Source organism: Photinus pyralis, unplaced genomic scaffold (genome assembly GCF_008802855.1).
Source record: "Photinus pyralis isolate 1611_PpyrPB1 unplaced genomic scaffold, Ppyr1.3 Ppyr1.4_LG5, whole genome shotgun sequence".
In the NCBI taxonomy this organism is placed as follows: Eukaryota; Metazoa; Arthropoda; class Insecta; order Coleoptera; family Lampyridae; genus Photinus; species Photinus pyralis.
In genome coordinates, this window is record NW_022170596.1 from 28116963 (window position 1) to 28134257 (window position 17295).

A 17295-nucleotide genomic window follows, 5' to 3' on the forward strand; every position below is an offset into this window, starting at 1 on the left:
TCTACAAAGCTGGTTTAATTGGGAGCATTTACGCACGAAAGCACCAAAATCTGTGATGGGAGCGAAGGATCGCGAAGAAATAAGTAGTAACTTCTGTTGCCACTTTCACTATACGTCATCTAGTATAAAAACAGTAGCAGGTAACCGCCCACTGCAAAACTTGTGTCTTTTTCTTCGTATTAAATTTAAGTAGACATCTGTTAACTTGCAATACTTCCAAATATTTAAAATGTGCAGTGTGCCACTAAAAAATACGCAATATTTCAAAAGAGTTTGCAATTTTGCAACAAATCTTTAACATGTTCTCAAATGACATCTCTTTACACATAAGTTTTGAACGGATTTAAAATGTACACAGTGTAATTATGCAACGAACGAAAAATCAAATTTAAGTAGACATCTGTTAACTCACAATACTTCCAAATATTTAAAATGTGCAATGTGCCACTTAAAAATACGCAATATTTCAAAAGAGTTTGCAATTTTGCAACAAATCTTTAACATGTTCTCAAATGACATCTCTTTACACATAAGTTTTGAACGGATTTAAAATGTACACAGTGTAATTATGCAACGAACGAAAAATCAAATTTAAGTAGACATCTGTTAACTCACAATACTTCCAAATATTTAAAATGTGCAATGTGCCACTTAAAAATACGCAATATTTCAAAAGAGTTTGCAATTTTGCAACAAATCTTTAACATGTTCTCAAATGACATCTCTTAACACACAAGTTTTGAACGGATTTAAAATGTGCACAGTGTCCTTATATAACAAACTACTGTACCCGGCACGTAAGAAGGCGAAAGATCACTCATTTCCACTATTCATACTTTAATAATTGCACCTATTAATGTGCCATGCAGACTCTAAATTAGTCATCTGCTCATAGCCCACTGAAACCTTCTTACGTGCCGGCATCAGTATAAAACAAAATATGTTAACTCACATGCTTTCTAATATTTTAAATGTGCACACGGTAATGGCATTATATGAAAATGTTAATGTCATTAGGTATATACGAGGTTCGCAACGTTGGTCTGTATGTCTGTCTGTCTCTTATGCGTGTTCAGACGTATGGAGGTACTACAATAAAATTCAGATATCTTCTCAACATTTGTAGGGGCCCTTCAAATGTTCTTAATGTTTCTGCAAAACTTAGTCCTGGTGTGATTTGGAGATTTCTTCGAATATTCGATAACAACGTTACCGTGGCCGAACCCGTATTCAGACCATAGCCAAGCATCTAACTCATTAGAGTCAAGTGTTTGTCAAACTTTTTTATCCGGCACACTAAAATTATTAAACAAAATTCGCGGCACCCCTAGTATAGTTGACAAATATATATAATAATCAGTATTATGCTGAAATGTGGAAGTGAAAAATAATATATAAATTTTAAAAAAATCTGCATCGACCAGGAATCGAACCCGGGTCACCTGCGTGACAGCTACAAGGATTAAACGAACCACGGTGACGATATATAGTATCTTAATTCGCAATTCCCTTCGGTTTTGCGCACGACTACTAAAATAAAATCAAGATAAGTATCTTCTCAACATTCTCGGAGGCCCTTCAAGTGTTCTTAAAGTTTCCGCAACATTTTTAGAAGTTCTGGTGTGATTTTAGTGGTGATCTGATTAGAAGTTGGTTTTCAACCTGTGGGTCGTGACTCTCTGGGCGGTTGCAGAACGTGTCACAATCTAAAAACCCCTCCCTTTAGCTTGATATTGCAGTGTCTAAAAAGTTGAGAACCACTGGCGTAAGAAAATGAACATTCCAATTTATTCATTACCCCCTCCCCCCCCCCTTCAGTTTTACATTACTCCACACCCTTCAAGACCATCGGTTGTATAGTCTTCCCCAAAATAATTAGTGCTTTTGGCACTTATATTTTTAGGAACGTTTTGCGGTAGAATATAGGCACCGGGGGGGGGGGGGGGGTCTGGAATACGCCCCAGCGGCCGAAAATCTTATGATTGGTGTAGCGAAATTAAGATTCAATTTTTCTTTTTCCCTGGGGGGTATTCCATATCCCCAGAGCCACCGGTTGAACATTCTCCCCCGAAATATTTAGTGCTTTTGAAACTTTTATCATAATTTTAGAAGATGCGGTGTTCTCTATGAAAAACTATGACAAGAGTCCTTAGGGCTGACCGTTTTGTGGTAGAATGTAGCACCGGGGGGTCTGGGGGGGGGGGGGTATGGGCCCCCCAGACCCCCCGGTTAAACATTCTCCCCCGAAATATTTAGTGCTTTTGAAAACTATGACAAGAGTCCTTAGGGATGAACGTTTTGTGGTAGAATGTAGCACCGGGGGGTCTGGGGGGGGGGGGTATGGAATACCCCCCAGCGGCCGAAGATCTTATGATATTGTGTATCGAAATTAAGATTCAATTTTTCTTTTTCCCTGGGGGGTACTCCATACCCCCCGGTTAAACATTCTCCCCCGAAATATTGAGTGCTTTTGAAAACTATGACAAGAGTCCTTAGGCCTGAACCTTTTGCGGTGGAGTGTAGCACCGAAAGGTCTAGAATACCCCCCAGCGGCGGCCGAAGATCTTATGATATTGTGTAGCGAAATTAAAATTCAATTTTTGTTTTTCCCTGGGGGGTATCCATAACCCCCAGACCCCCCGGTTGAACATTCTCCACCGATATATTTAGCGCTTTTGACACTTTTATTATAATTTTTACTAAGATGCGGTGTTCTCTATGAAAAAGTATGACAAGAGTCCTTAGGCCTGAACGTTTTGTGGTAGAATGTATCACCGGGGGGGTCTGGGGGGGTATGGAATACCCCCCAGCGGCCGAAGATCTTATGGTATTGTGTATCGAAATTAAGATTCAATTTTTCCTTTTCCCTGGGGGTATTCCATACTCCCCAGACCCCCCGGTTAAACATTCTCCCCCGAAATATTGAGTGCTTTTGAAAACTATGACAAGAGTCCTTAGGCCTGAACCTTTTGCGGTGGAGTGTAGCACCGAAGGGTCTAGAATACCCCCCGGCGGCCGAAGATCTTATGATATTGTGTAGCGAAATTGAAATTCAATTTTTGTGGGGATCTGAGGAGGCAGTGGTCCTCAATCGGTGGGTTATCCGGTTGAGGATCTGGGGGTTCGCAAAACGTGTCTCAACCTAAAAAGGAGGCCGTAGGTTGAGAACCACTGCCATAATGAAATCTTTTTTTAATTAAACGCACTGTATATTACGTATTTTGAAAGAAAGTGAAATTTTGAATAAAAATGGTAAACCAACCCCTAAATAAATTGAAATTAAATGAACTATAATCAATTAAATGTTTTCAGTGTATTACAGTTTGCATAAAACGCAGGCGGCCGATATTAAACAAACAAATTTGCTGTGGTTAGCATAGCTACCACCCGCACGATGCAGTTGAGCCACGAACAAATGTCAAAAGTCGAGCGTTTTTTGTTATTTTGCACACCTGCGCATGCGCGATTCTACCCAAAAGCGCTACCTTTTATATCTAAGAATATGATTTGATTCTAATCGGTTCAGCCAGAACTGAGAGTACAGGTGGACAGACCGACCGAGCGCAAACAATGATTTGTTATAAAAAAATCTTTCCGGATTCCAACGCTTATGGCAGTACACTGTTGGGGGAACGAAGCGCTTGGCAATGGAAACAATGTCATGGCCAACTTACAAAAAATCTTAAAATCGTTTACTCGTCATCTCAACAAATAAATGAGTTGCGAATTTTTTATTGGGGGTCGTGTCGGATTTTTGGCCTCGCAGCTCAAAACCGGCTTTTTGGAAAATGCCCATTTTACGGATATAAGGTAACGGGAAAAAAGTAAGCTTCGGAACCGAAAGATGTCTCCTTCTGAAGATATAGATTCGTTGTGGGACACCCTGTATTTATTGCTGGCTCGATATAGCAAACTTCGCACGGACGATTTCCCTCAAGTTTGATATTTGGTGATTTTGCCAATATAAAAATAAAAAAAATCCAAACTATTTTTTGAAAATTCGAAAAAAAAATGGTCCAAAATGCAGTTTGATATTTGAGATTTTTCTACATGTTTCATTGTTAGACCTCCCATTTTAGATTATGGATTTACCCAAAACGATGGCGTTCAAATTGTGAAACAAATTTTCGCACGGAACGTGGGGTTAACGCGTACCCTAAAAGAAAAGGAAGGCGACTTCCGCGTTATTTCTAAAGCATCTGGTGGATGACAGCATAATATCGGTCATAATTTGTGCTTTAAAAGGTCGGCGCATGGATTATTATTGCAATATTACGCTTTGATGATATTTCATGCTACACATTTAATAATATGTACGTAATAAATAAAATGCTACATTACTTCATCTTTTTTTTCTCATGTGAATGTTACGCAAGTACGCCAGTTTCTGTGTTACAAAAGTTTTTATGGTTTTTTAAATACTAACACAGGAAACGCGAACAATTTATTAATCGGGGAAAATGTGCAATTTTTAAAAAAAGATCACCTACCCTCAGTGGACCCTCTTTCAAAACTAGCCTTATGGTTTTTTCCTCAAAATCGTCCATTTTTCCCCAGCTCACAAAGGAATTCACGGGAGTCGATGTGGCACCGTTAATTGCCGGCTATTACTAAACTACACGGCAAGGCGAGGACGTGGCCAAACGAAATCGCGATAACATTTAATACACTTTACGTAGATAACGGCGAGGGGGAAAAAACGAATTGCTTCACATTTTATCCTTGGCCTACGATTTATCTGCATTGGGGGACACCGCAGGGATCGATTGTCGGACCTATACTGTGCAGATGGCGCCCGGGATGATATCGAGGAAGCGCATTCCTGTCGTGCCGTTACCTTTTAATATTAATAACACAAAAAAAGCCTAGATAAGCACTTCCGTAACTTGACTCATATAATTATAAAATAATTTCCGCTGTACTTCTGATTTACAACGTGATAAATTTCAGTTAATGCACGCGTTATCTACGCGCCGTGACATTTTTAGACGCCCTTCATTGTTTCCCTGTAAGCTAAAGGTGCATCCTGTTAACGATTCAAGCAAAAATTCGATCTGTTGCCATGCAACAACAATGTTGCTGCAAGAAGCGCGCGAACTTGATATCCTTGAAAATTTGCAACGAGAAAGAAATTGTGGGAATCGCCGCCGATGTCAGAAGAAGATGGGCGCATCCCACATCATCGCAATTCCTTTCACGAGGAGTCACCAAAGGTCACATTCTCGCGATCTTTGTTCGATCGGAAATTTGAATTGCGCATTCCCGAGGACGGTTTGGGTCAACGAGACTGATTTCGTGGCGTGCCACGAAACGGGGACAAATTCGTCCGGGAAGTGCGCCGAAATTTATCAATTTCTGCGATTATTTCTCGACCTCGCACAGACGCGAATTGTGATAAAAACCCATGGGAATGGTCGATTCCCAATGGCCGTATCCGTCCGTCCGTCTTGTTTCCTATGCGATTTTCTGGCGCTGAAAGACACCAATACCAAGTGTGTAAAGTCCTGTAGTTCCGGAGTCTTTGTTCCTCCCCTCCCTCCTTGTTCCATTAGTTAAACTCGTTTAGTTTGTTTAGCGACTTCACTTCTTTGGGTATGAATCTGCCTTTTTTTTAACTTAACTTCAGTCTAAGGTTACCGTATCCAGGACCTCCAGATACCTTCTGGACTGGAGAAGGTCCTGCTAATTACCAAAACTTATGTAAGAAACTTGAGAATTTGATTTTTCAAAAATGGGAGAGGAGTGGAGTTGCTTTTAAATCTATTTGAGTTGGCGTATCAAATTTTGTATTAGATTAAAGTATGTCAAATTCAAGGGTTACTTCCTCGGATTGTATATTGCAGATATTGCTCCAGATTTTTTACCTATATTTACCCTCCGTGAACAATGATTCACCGAATTTTCTTCGGACTGCAATTGCAAACCGTAAAAAAGGCAGGGGCATGGCCCTTCGTAAATCAAACATGTAAATAATTAATAATAATACTTTATTCTTGGGACTGTGCATCATTATCTTGTAAAAAGTTTTAAATTTTATTTTCGAATGCTCATTGGTTGCAGGTGGTGAACTCTAACGGCAACATGTTAAACAACTTTGAACCCATCATATAGAGGGATTTATTATAAAAAGAGTGGGAGAGCCTCATTATGAAAATTTTGTCCTTATCCCTCGTATTGTAGAAGTATACCATTTAAGGAGTTTGGGAAATTTTCAATTTTTTCAGAATTTTGTATAAACGAATTAAATTTTTTGTACATTTTTGCCGAGGCCCTTTTTTAATCAAAAACTACTTCATCCCCTTTCACCCTCTGCCCCCCCAGGACCACTCACTTAAAAATTTTAAATTACAAGTGGTATCGAGTAATAGCTTGTTTGAAAGGTCTTTCGAAATCCATTATTTTGACGTTTGATTTTTTTAAACAAGCTATTACTCGATACCACTTGTCATTTAAAATTTTGAAAGGAATAATCCTGGAGGGCAGAGGGTGAAAGGGGGTGAATTTGGTTAAAAAGTTCTCCCCCTTGTTTCACACGTGCGCCATTTACTAGCGCGGTTGTGCTACTACAATAAAAATCAGGTAATCGAATCAAATGCAGTTAAACAAAATAATAAAAACAAACACAAGGGACATCATAAATGCAAATGGAAGACACGATAAATTAATTTAGTACAAAAATTGTCAATATAGGTCAAACAACCCGAAAAATGATAAATTGCGTGAGCATAAAAAACATCAAAATGGCGTGGGCTACCACTAAAAGTACAGGAGAGAACTCAAGCAGTATTCATGTTAAAGTTGATTATCCCAATAAAAATCACATACGAAACAGAAGTTAATTAGAGGGCCCCCTTCTCGTATTGCTAAGATACCCGAGTCCTCTAGAACAAGAGGGACAACGAATAAACTAGAGGGAGCTCTGCTTTCTGGTGATAGCCTTTCCCCAAGTATTCCATGAAAATATTTGAACTAATAATACCGTAAAATTATCAAATATGATGGACGAGTCTGTCAGAATTGGTTATTTGAAAAAAACGCATGGTTATCTAAGTCTCCCAGTTCGTTTCGCGCTCTTATACAAGCTCTAGTTCTAGTTCTAGGCAAGGGTAAGGGAAATTTTGACGAAATGGGAGATATGACAACGTTTAAAAATCTCCGAACAATATTTTGGTTGTTGAAATGTTTTGAAAAATTCGGATTTTTCGATTTTACGAACTATGGCGTCTCCATAGCAACTTTTAATATCTCTGGTGGAGTTGTTCAATTTTTAATCTGATGTTTCGTCTTTGTGGAACCATTATCAACTTCATTTTTTTTTAAATACGGTCCTGATATTCCGATATCACATTCTTAAAAGCCGTTTTCAATTCAATGATGGTTTATGGTTTAATTTTCGGGCTTAATTAAGAAAATTTCCCATTACTGACCTGTTTTTTAAATAAATAATTAGCTGTGAAAATTAACGGTTTCAATTCTTAAAAAAATGCCCTAAAAAATTTCAAATTCAAATGTTTTACATTCAGTTCGTAACAAACAATTCACGGGTAACTAGATCTTGCCAAATCAACATGGCAATGATGGCGATGGCCGATGTATTCAAATGAATTTCTTTTTTTTCTCTCTCTCATTCCGTTAAAATCCAATATGGCGTCTATAAGAAATAAGAAACTAGTAGCCTTGTAGCTTCTACATCTATAGTTCGTTTCACCAACAATTTAACATTTCTCATTAGGTCGTTAGGTAGCACGAATTCTCACTGCGACATTTAAAACAATATGGCGTTCGAAACATTAAAATTTTATTGAGAACCGCTGACTTTTAGTTAAATGGAGGCTATTGCCCTATTGTTTTAAATGTCGCAGTGGGAATTCCCGCTACTTAAACGACCTAATGAGAAATGTTAAATTATTGATGAAACGAACTATAGTGCGTTATGGAAATTCTGATAACAGATGTAAATTCTCAGAAAAAAATTGCTATGAAGGTGCTATTATAACAGGAACGGTCCATTTCCGATTGTTTTAGCTAGGGAAAGTGAAAACGAAATTAGACATTTTCAATTTTTCGGTGATAACCCAAGTTATTTTCCGCGACTTTTCTAAAATTTCAAATACGTTTTTGCAAATCAAACAAAAAGGCAAGTGTGTCTCCATTTAACCTACACTGTACTTCTCACCGTTCGTAATAAGAATTTTAAACCCTAAAAAAAGCTAAACGGCAATTAACCACAAAGTGCTATACGTATAATATCATTGAGTTAAGAATAAGAATATGCTATCCGTATATCAGGGCCGTATTTGAAAAAATTCCGAAACGTCGGATTAAAAGTTAACAACAATTTCTTCAGCTTTAAGAACATTAAAACGTTGCTGTGAGAAGTGTCATTGGTCAAATATTGACGCCAGAAAAAATAGTTTGCAAAATAAAAAAATCCGAATTTTTGAAAATATTTAAAAAACCAAAAAATTTGCAGGGATTTCTAAACGCGATTTTCTCAGACCTTTGATTGCGCAACTGTTAAACCCAATTTGTATCTACCCCTGACACAGTGTATACCTTTTTGTTATATTGATCAGAAAAAAACTATGGAAAAGCTTCAATTTTTGAGAACATTTGTCGCATGCTCCGAAAAATACATGTAAGGTTATGATGCGTTCAAAATACTTTTCAAAGACAGGGTGAGTTTTTAAAGGCGATATTTCGAAAACAGTTTTAAATATTTTTTTATGAAATTTTGGTTTAACCTATTTTTTTCATTTTCTTTTCTAAATGTTTAGAGGTGGGGGGACCTTGACATTTCAAATGAAATGACATTTTGAACTTCGTAAGGAGAAAAGACATTGAATATTTCGTAATTAACTTGGTAGGTTTTTTTTTATTGTAATATGAACAATGAACTGAACACCCTGTATATTTACGACCAGGAGGATTCTGGACGAACACTGGCGGGCAGGAATCAAAATTTGGCGTCTAGCAACAGACCTAATAGCCACTTTTCTGACGCTGCTGGGACCAGTGGCGTAACTACAATGCCTCAAAGGTACAAAATGAGGACGGGCCCCGACTTAAATGGGGCCTCTGCAAAAATGTACAAGAAATTTAATTCGTTTATACAAAATTATGAAAAAAATTGAAAATTTCCCAAACTCCTTCAATACGAGGGACAAGGACAAAATTTCCATAATGAGGCACCAACTCTTTTTATAATAAATCCCCCTATATGAAGTTCAAAGTTGTTTAACATGTTGCCGCTAGAGTTCACCATCTGCAAACAACGCGCATTCGAAAATAAAATTAAAAACTTCTTACAAGATACTCGGATACGGTCCCAAGAATAAAGTATTATTATTATTAATTATTTACATATTTTCCGTTACTAAAGGAAGAGATAAAACGTAAAAAATCGCAATGCAAATTCTGGCTAATGTTTGATTTACGAAGGGCCATGCACCTGCCTTTTTTACGGTTTACAATTGCAGTCCGAAGAAAATTCTGAATCATTGTTCACGGAGGGTAAATATAGGTAAAATCTGGAGCAATATCTGCACTATACAACAATTAACAATCCGAGGAAATAATTCTTGAATTTGAATAGCTCAAATCTGACTTTAATCTAATACAAATTTGATACGCTCAAAAGTAGCCAACTCAAATAGATTTAGACTCCACTCCTCTCCCATTTGTGAAAAATATTCCGAAATTTCTTACATGAAGTTTTGTTAATTAGCAGGACCTTCTCCAGTCCGGAAGGTATCTGGAGGTCTTGGATACGGTAACCTTAGACTGAAGTTAAGTTAAAAAAGGCAGATTCATACACAAAGAATTGAAGTCGGTAATCAAACTAAACGAGTTTAACTTAGGAAACAAGGAGGGTGGTGAGGAACAGGATGGCCAATTACAACTACCGACACTACTCGTAATCGCGGGTAAGATGAGAGACTTCGAGGACTTGGTCCAAACCGGCGAAGCCACACCCAATGCAAAGGAGGAAAAATCACAACAGCCATGAAATCTCAAAATTCACTCAAAACACTGGACCTTTGTCAGTTAGAGAGATGGGAAGAGTGGAGCAGAAACAACACACAAAATAAAGAAAGAAAGCAGACACTGGAGGTGGAGGAAGAATCAGACAGAAGCACAAGCAGCCAAGAGGAGGAGGAGGAGGAGAAACAAGATCAAAGGATGGAGACATCGGAAACTAACGGAATACCGGGGAAGAGGAAGAGCTCCCTCTAATCCAGATATTCCAGTGCCGAAGCAGAGGCCGTATCCTTTCGGGGACGGACAACACCCAGTATATGCCAAAGTATCAACTAGGGGAAACCTTCAGAACGCAAAACCCTAAATTAGTGTGAGAAACGAGATTTACTTTCACATACTGATAATAGATGGCAGCTCGCATTTCGAAGACCTCACTAGTTAAAACAATTTTGCCCAATTTAAGCGGACCGTTAATTCGTCATTGCGTAACAGGAACGCATCTGTCCTGTTCCAAAAATGAGTCATCCGAGTGGTAAAAAACGTTGACGCCTGACTCAACCAAGAATGCTCGAGCCGTTGCGGAAATAGAAGTAATCAGGTAAACGGAAATGCTACTCGTTTCTTCAAGGTGACGTAAGGCGTTATTTCACTTTCGAAAGCAGTTTTTTTTCTGTCGACGTTCGAGGGACGTTTTGGCCAAAATCTCGACCGTTCCAAGACAGTAAACGGCGTTCTATTTAGCAACTTGAAAAATTAGTGTGTAATTAGATGTCAAAATACGTAGGAAAATAGAAGAAAACTGTAACTAAACAACATGTGTTGAAAGAATTCCCGTTCGTCTGACCTCCGTTATATTTCTTAAATTAATTAACATTTTAAATTGACTCACTGACCTAGAATTTCTCCACCAAAGAGAAGTGGAGTCGTCGTCGTCGAAATATTTGGATTTCCCGTTTGTGGAATGCGTAATGGAAGTTTTCTTCTTTCTCAAAAGGTGCGTGCGTGAGTGGTAGACAATAAATTCTTTCATCCGTGGACGCAGCGCGTATTAAAAGACGTTGATTATACGTTTAAATTGCAGTCATTTTCATAACAAGTAAGCCACTTAATCCTACTTCCGCTCTTTGAGGCGGACATTCTTTAAGACTATTTTATCCTGACATACAAATTATCTATCACGCGTAGTTGCTTTGTACTGGGAGCCAGAGAGTTTCGAAATTTTTAACCCTCCCTTACATCCCCCAGGTCCACCGTGGCGGTGCAAGTACCGCGTATTTCGCAAGCTGTTGCTAATTGATAAAAAAGGTCGTAAAAATTTTTATCGACTTCGTTCGGAATTTCACCACTCAAGTAAACTGAATTGTTATCGTATCCTTGAAGGTGTTGCTGTGCCGTGCCGTTACAGGTTGTCGTGTCCGGTGGAACAAGACACCAGGTTATGTAAGTTCACTTAGCACCTGGAACGAATCGTGGACCGTCGACTTCTAAAAGATCCCTGTTCATCAGGGGCCAAGGCCTAGTTAGAGATCACCATGTCGAAGAGACTCGGAGGAAGCACGCTACGTCTCACTCTGCAATGCAGTAAGGCTTCCATAAGCTGCCCGTCGAATAGCATAGTATGCAGTGTCTTTAATTAAACACAGTGAAGGCGAAAGAGAGAGCAGAAGAAAGAAACCCTTGCCAACTTCACATTTCCTGGACTTCGACTTCGTTGCATAGGTTTGTCTAGGAGCAGTTTCCTTGACGTTCCCCGCAGCTTCGGGTTTCAGCACTTTCGTATGGTCTTTTGAATTCGTTGCTTTTTTTAAAATTCTTCCTGGGTTTCTTTGATTTCTTTTGAGCTTCTTCAGCTATACCCCCACCCACCAATGGAATACGTTGTGAAGTTAGCAGTCAGAATACCGAAAACAAACGAATTACTAGTGGCGCAATTTTTCAGCACCTTAAACAAGCAAAAAATTGACCCCACACCCCATTTTTACGGTTTGAAGCATCAGAAATCCGAATCAAACAAAATATCAATTATGTCGGTCTGTCTGTTGCTGCGTTTTGATGAATTTTTTTATGCTTCCGGATAGATTTCACCCTGCCAAACGGGGGGGGTAAGCGATTGTCAATTTTTTGGGAGATACTTAGGGTCAATGCAAATACTGTCACGTTAGAATGTGAAACCTTTTGCGTACGTAGACAGAAAGTTTCTACAAAAAATCACGAAAATTCTCGAAAAGCCTAGAAGGCCTATCATATTTCAAGAAAAGAAATGCGTTTTCAAATGATTTAAAATGTGCACAGTGTGCGTCTGTTAACATACTTCCAAATATTTAAAGTGTGCCGCTTAAAAATGCGCAATATTTACAGTGTGCACATTGCAATTTTGCAACAAATCTTCAAAGGATTTAAAATGTGCACAGTGTAATTATACAATAAACTACTGTACCCGGTCCGTAAGAAGGAGAAAGATCCCGCATCCTCACTAAGTATTTATATTCTATTAATTGCACTATTAGTGCGCCACGGAGTCCTTTGGTTGCTCCTGCAGACTATAAATTAGGCATAGTCCACTTTAGCCTTCTTTCGTGCTGGTACTAGTACAAAGTAAAGTATATATTAACCATACATATCAAAGAAAATATAACTCACAATACTTTCCATTATTTAAAATGTGCACAGTGTGATTTTGCAACATATCAGCACTATGTCCGGAAACGGCATCGCTTAACTCACAAAACCACAAGGGCTTTAAAATGTGCACACTATAATGGCATTATATGTAAATGTTGCCCAATGTCAATGTACCCATATGAGGTTTTCCGGGATAGGCGATACGTTTGTCGGGTCTGCTTTTATTTATAACGGGACTTGTTCAGAATTTCGGCTTTGAACTTGATTTCAGAATTCTCAACCTCAATTCAGAATTCAAAGCCAAAATTCCGAATTCAATATCAGCATTTTGGCTTTGATGTCGAAATTCAGGGTAGGCAGTGAGAATTCCAGGTCCATATTCTGTTTCTTCGTAAAACGCCCCGTAGTGTTTGTCTATTTTTTAATAATAACACCCGGTATAATTGTGTCTATTTTTTCAAAATTAAAAAATTAACTCCTAGGATTAAGAAAATTCCAAAAATTTTGGTGAACGAGAAGAAAATGGTTGTGATTCCGAGGTTAAGCTCAGAATTTCGGCTTTGAACTCGCAATTTAGATTCTGATTTTAGAATTCTCAAGCTTAATTCAAAATTCAAAGCCAAACTCTCGAGTTCAATATCGAAATTTTAGCTTTGATGTCGGAATTCGGAGTAGACAGTGAGAATTCTAGGTGTCATTCTGTTTCTTCGTAAAACCCCCATCGGGTTAGTGTTTGTTCATTTTTGAATAATAACACCCTGTATAATTGTGTCTACTTTTTCTAAATTATAAAATTAACTCCTAGGATTAAAAAAATTTCAAAAATTTTGGTAAAAGAGCAAGAAAATCGTTGTTTCCGAGCTTAAGCTCAGAATTTCGGTCTTGAACTCGCAATTTAGATTCCGATTTTAGAATTCTCAAGCTCAATTCAGAATTCAAAGCCAAAATTCCGAGTTCAATATCAGAATTTTGACTTTGATGTCGGGATTCTGAGTAGGCAGTGAAAATTCCAGGTGTCATATTCTGTTTCTTCGTAAAACCCCCATCGGGTTAGTGTTTGTCTATTTTTTAATAATAACACCCTGCATAATTGTATCTACTTTTCTTAAATTACAAAATTAGCTCCTAGGATTAAGAAAATTCCAAAAATTTTGGTGAAGGAGCAAGAAAATGGTTGTTTCGGAGTCGAAGCTCAGAATTTCGACTTGGAACTCGCAATTTAGATTCCGATTTTAGAATTCTCAACCTCAAGTCAGAATTCAAAGTCAAAATTCCGAATTCAATATCAGAATTTTGGCTTTGATGTCGGAATTCAGAGTAGACAGGTAAAACCTCCATCGGGTTAGTGTTTGTCTATTTTTTAATAATAACACCCTGTATAATTGTGTCTACTTTTTTAAATTATAAAATCAACTCCTAGGATTAAGAAAATTCCAAAAATGTTGGTGAAGGAGTAAAAAGTGGTTGTGATTTTGATTTTAGAATTCTCAAGCTCAATTCAGAGTTCATTTATTAATAATAACACCCTGTATAATGGTGTGTACTTTTTTTAAATTATAAAATTAACTCATAGGATTAAGAACGTTCTAAAATTTTGGTGAAGAACAAGAAAATGGTTGTGTTTCTGAGTTTAAGCTCAGAATTTCGGCTTGGAACTCGCAATTTAGATTCTGATTTTAGAATTCTCAACGTCAATTAAGAATTCGAAACCAAAATTCGGAGTTCAATATCAGAATTTTGGGTTTGATGTCTGAATTCAGAGTGAATTCCAGGTGTCATACCCTGTTTCTTCGTAAAACACCCATCGGGTTACTCTTTGTTCATTTTTTAATTTATAACACCCTGTATAATTGTGTCTACTTTTTTAAAATTACAAAATTAACTCCTAGGATTAAGAAAATTTCAAAAATTTTGGTGAAGGAGCAAGAAAATGGTTGTTTCGGAGTCGAAGCTCAGAATTTCGACTTGGAACTCGCAATTTAGATTCTGATTTTAGAATTCTCAACCTTAAGTCAGAATTCAAAGCCAAAATTCCGAGTTCAATATCAGAATTTTGGTTTGATGTCTGAATTCAGAGTGAATTCTGGTGTCATACCCTGTTTCTTCGTAAAACACCCATCGGGTTACTCTTTGTTCATTTTTTAATTTATAACACCCTGTATAATTGTGTCTACTTTTTTAAAATTACAAAATTAACTCCTAGGATTAAGAAAATTTCAAAAATTTTGGTGAAGGAGCAAGAAAATGGTTGTTTCGGAGTCGAAGCTCAGAATTTCGACTTGGAACTCGCAATTTAGATTCTGATTTTAGAATTCTCAACCTTAAGTCAGAATTCAAAGCCAAAATTCCGAGTAGACAGTGAGAATTGCAGGTGTCATATTCTGTTTCTTCGTAAAACACCCATCGCGTTAGTGTTCGTTCATTTTTTAATAATAACACCCTGTATAATTGTGTCTACTTTTTTTAAATTATATAATTAACTCATAGGACTAAGAAAATTTCAAAAATGTTGGTAAAGAACAAGAAAATGGTTGTGATTCTGGGTTTAAGCTCAGAATTTCGGTTTTGAACTCGCAATTTAGATTATAATTTTAGAATTCTCAAGTTCAATTCAGAATTCAAAGCCAAAATTCCGAGTTCAATATCAGAATTTTGACTTTGATGTCGGAATTCAGAGTAGACAGTGAGAATTCCAGTTGTCATATTCTGTTTCTTCGTAAAACCCCCATCGGTTTAGTGTTTGTTCATTTTTTAATAATAACACCCTGTATAATTGTGTCTACTTTTTCTAAATTATAAAATTAACTCCTAGGATTTAAAAAATTCCAAAAATTTTGGTGAAGGAGCAAGAACATGGTTGTGATTCTGGGTTTAAGCTCAGAATTTCGGCCTTAAACTCGCAATTTAGATTCCGATTTTAGAATTCTCAACCTCAATTCAGAATTCAAAGCTAACTCCCCCCGAGTTCAATATCAGAATTTTGGTTTTGATCTCGGAATTCAGAGTAGACAGTGAGAATTCCAGGTGTCATATTCTGTTTCTTCGTAAAACTCCCATCGGGTTAGCGTTTGATCATTTTTTGATAATAACACCCTGTATAATTGTGTCTACTTAAAATTCCAAAATTAACTCCTAGGATTAAGAAAATTCCAAAAATTTTGGTAAAGGAGTACGAAAATGGTTGTGTTTCCGAGGTTAAGCTCAGAATATCATATTTTAACTTGCAATTTAGATTCTGATTTTAGAATTCTCAAGCTCAATTCAGAATTCAAAACCAAAATTCCGAGTTCAATATCAGAATTTTGGCTTTGATCTCGAAATTCAGAGTAGACAGTGAGAATTCCAGGTGTCATATTCTGTTTCTTCGTCAAACCCCCATCGGGTTAGTGTTTGTTCATTTTTTAATAATAACACCCTGTATAATTGTGTCTACTTTTTTTAAATTATATAATTAACTCATAGGACTAAGAAAATTCCAAAAATTTTGGTGAAGAACAAGAAAATGGTTGTGATTCTGGGTTTAAGCTCAGAATTTCGGCCTTAAACTCGCAATTTAGATTCTGATTTTAGAATTCTCAAGCTCAATTCAGAATTCAAAGCCAAAACTCCGAGTTCAATATTAGAATTTTGGCTTTGTCGGAATTCAGAGTAGACAGTGAGAATTCCAGGTGTCATATTCTATTTCTTCGTCAAACCCCCATCGGGTTAATGTTTGATCATTTTTTAATAATAACACCCTGTATAATTGTGTCTACTTTTTTTAAATTATAAAATTAACTCCTAGGATTAAGAAATTTCCAAAAATTTTGGTAAAGGAGCAAGAAAATGGTTATGTTGCCGAGTTTAAGTTCAGAATTTCGGCTTGGTTTAGAATTCTCAAGCTCAATTCAGAATTGAAAGCCAAAATTTCGAGTTCAATATCAGAATTTTGGTTTTGATCTCGAAATTCAGAGTAGAAAGTGAGAATTGCAGGTGTCATCTTTTACTTCTTCGTAAAACACCCCTCGGGTTTTCAAGTTATGAAATGTTTTTAGCGAGCGCATAGTGAAAAGGAAACTGTCTTACTAGTCAGCCATTTCCGTTGCCTGACCCCACATTTCGAGGTGCGAAACGAGCAATTTTGTATAGTTCTGGACCACCCAGACGTGATCTTTACTTACGTAGTGCTGTGGATTATGCGAGGGAAGCGGTACGAGTCCTGCTGGATGTTGTGGGGAAAGTATGACGTGCCTCAGCGTACCGCTTTCGTCGACAATTTGTTGAACTACATGTCCCGGTGGTACCTGAACTGGCATTGCTATGGGCGGTGATGAATTCGTCGATACCATAGGAACAGTTACGGGTCCTGAAAAAAAACCACCCATTACTGGTTGCATTTCGAATAAAAATATCCCATCGAAAAGGACAACAACATGATCAAGGACATCATCGGTCACGGCTCCAAATGACCGGCTCGCGCGTCAGAGAAAAAGACCTAAAAGCGACCTACCGCATCCATCTCTCCGTAGGTGTTGCACAAATTATTACACTCGATCGGTTATTAAAAGTTATTTATAAACGAAAGATAACAAAATAAAGTTCAAGTGGCGCGACCATTAAAACTTTTATTTATAAATCCAAAATCTGGACGCGTGACTCACGGGTGAAAAGTGAGCGCCTCGTGCCAAGCCGATTTACTTCCGAAAATTTGAC

General features: G+C 37.5%; 1 protein-coding gene across 6 annotated transcripts in view; it reads right to left on the reverse strand.

The window, feature by feature from the left end:
- Window positions 1-17295, reverse strand: part of LOC116171846 (fibronectin type-III domain-containing protein 3A) — an 89332-nt gene that overhangs the window by 8150 nt on the left and 63887 nt on the right. For 5 of the 6 annotated variants that reach the window (XM_031488855.1, XM_031488859.1, XM_031488857.1 and 2 more), the window contains one exon: window positions 16764-16948. In XM_031488855.1, coding sequence (XP_031344715.1) covers window positions 16764-16948 — 185 coding nt within the window. Of the gene's footprint in view, window positions 1-4490; window positions 4641-16763; window positions 16949-17295 lie in introns of those variants that run through there. The other variant, XM_031488860.1, reaches the window with a different exon arrangement.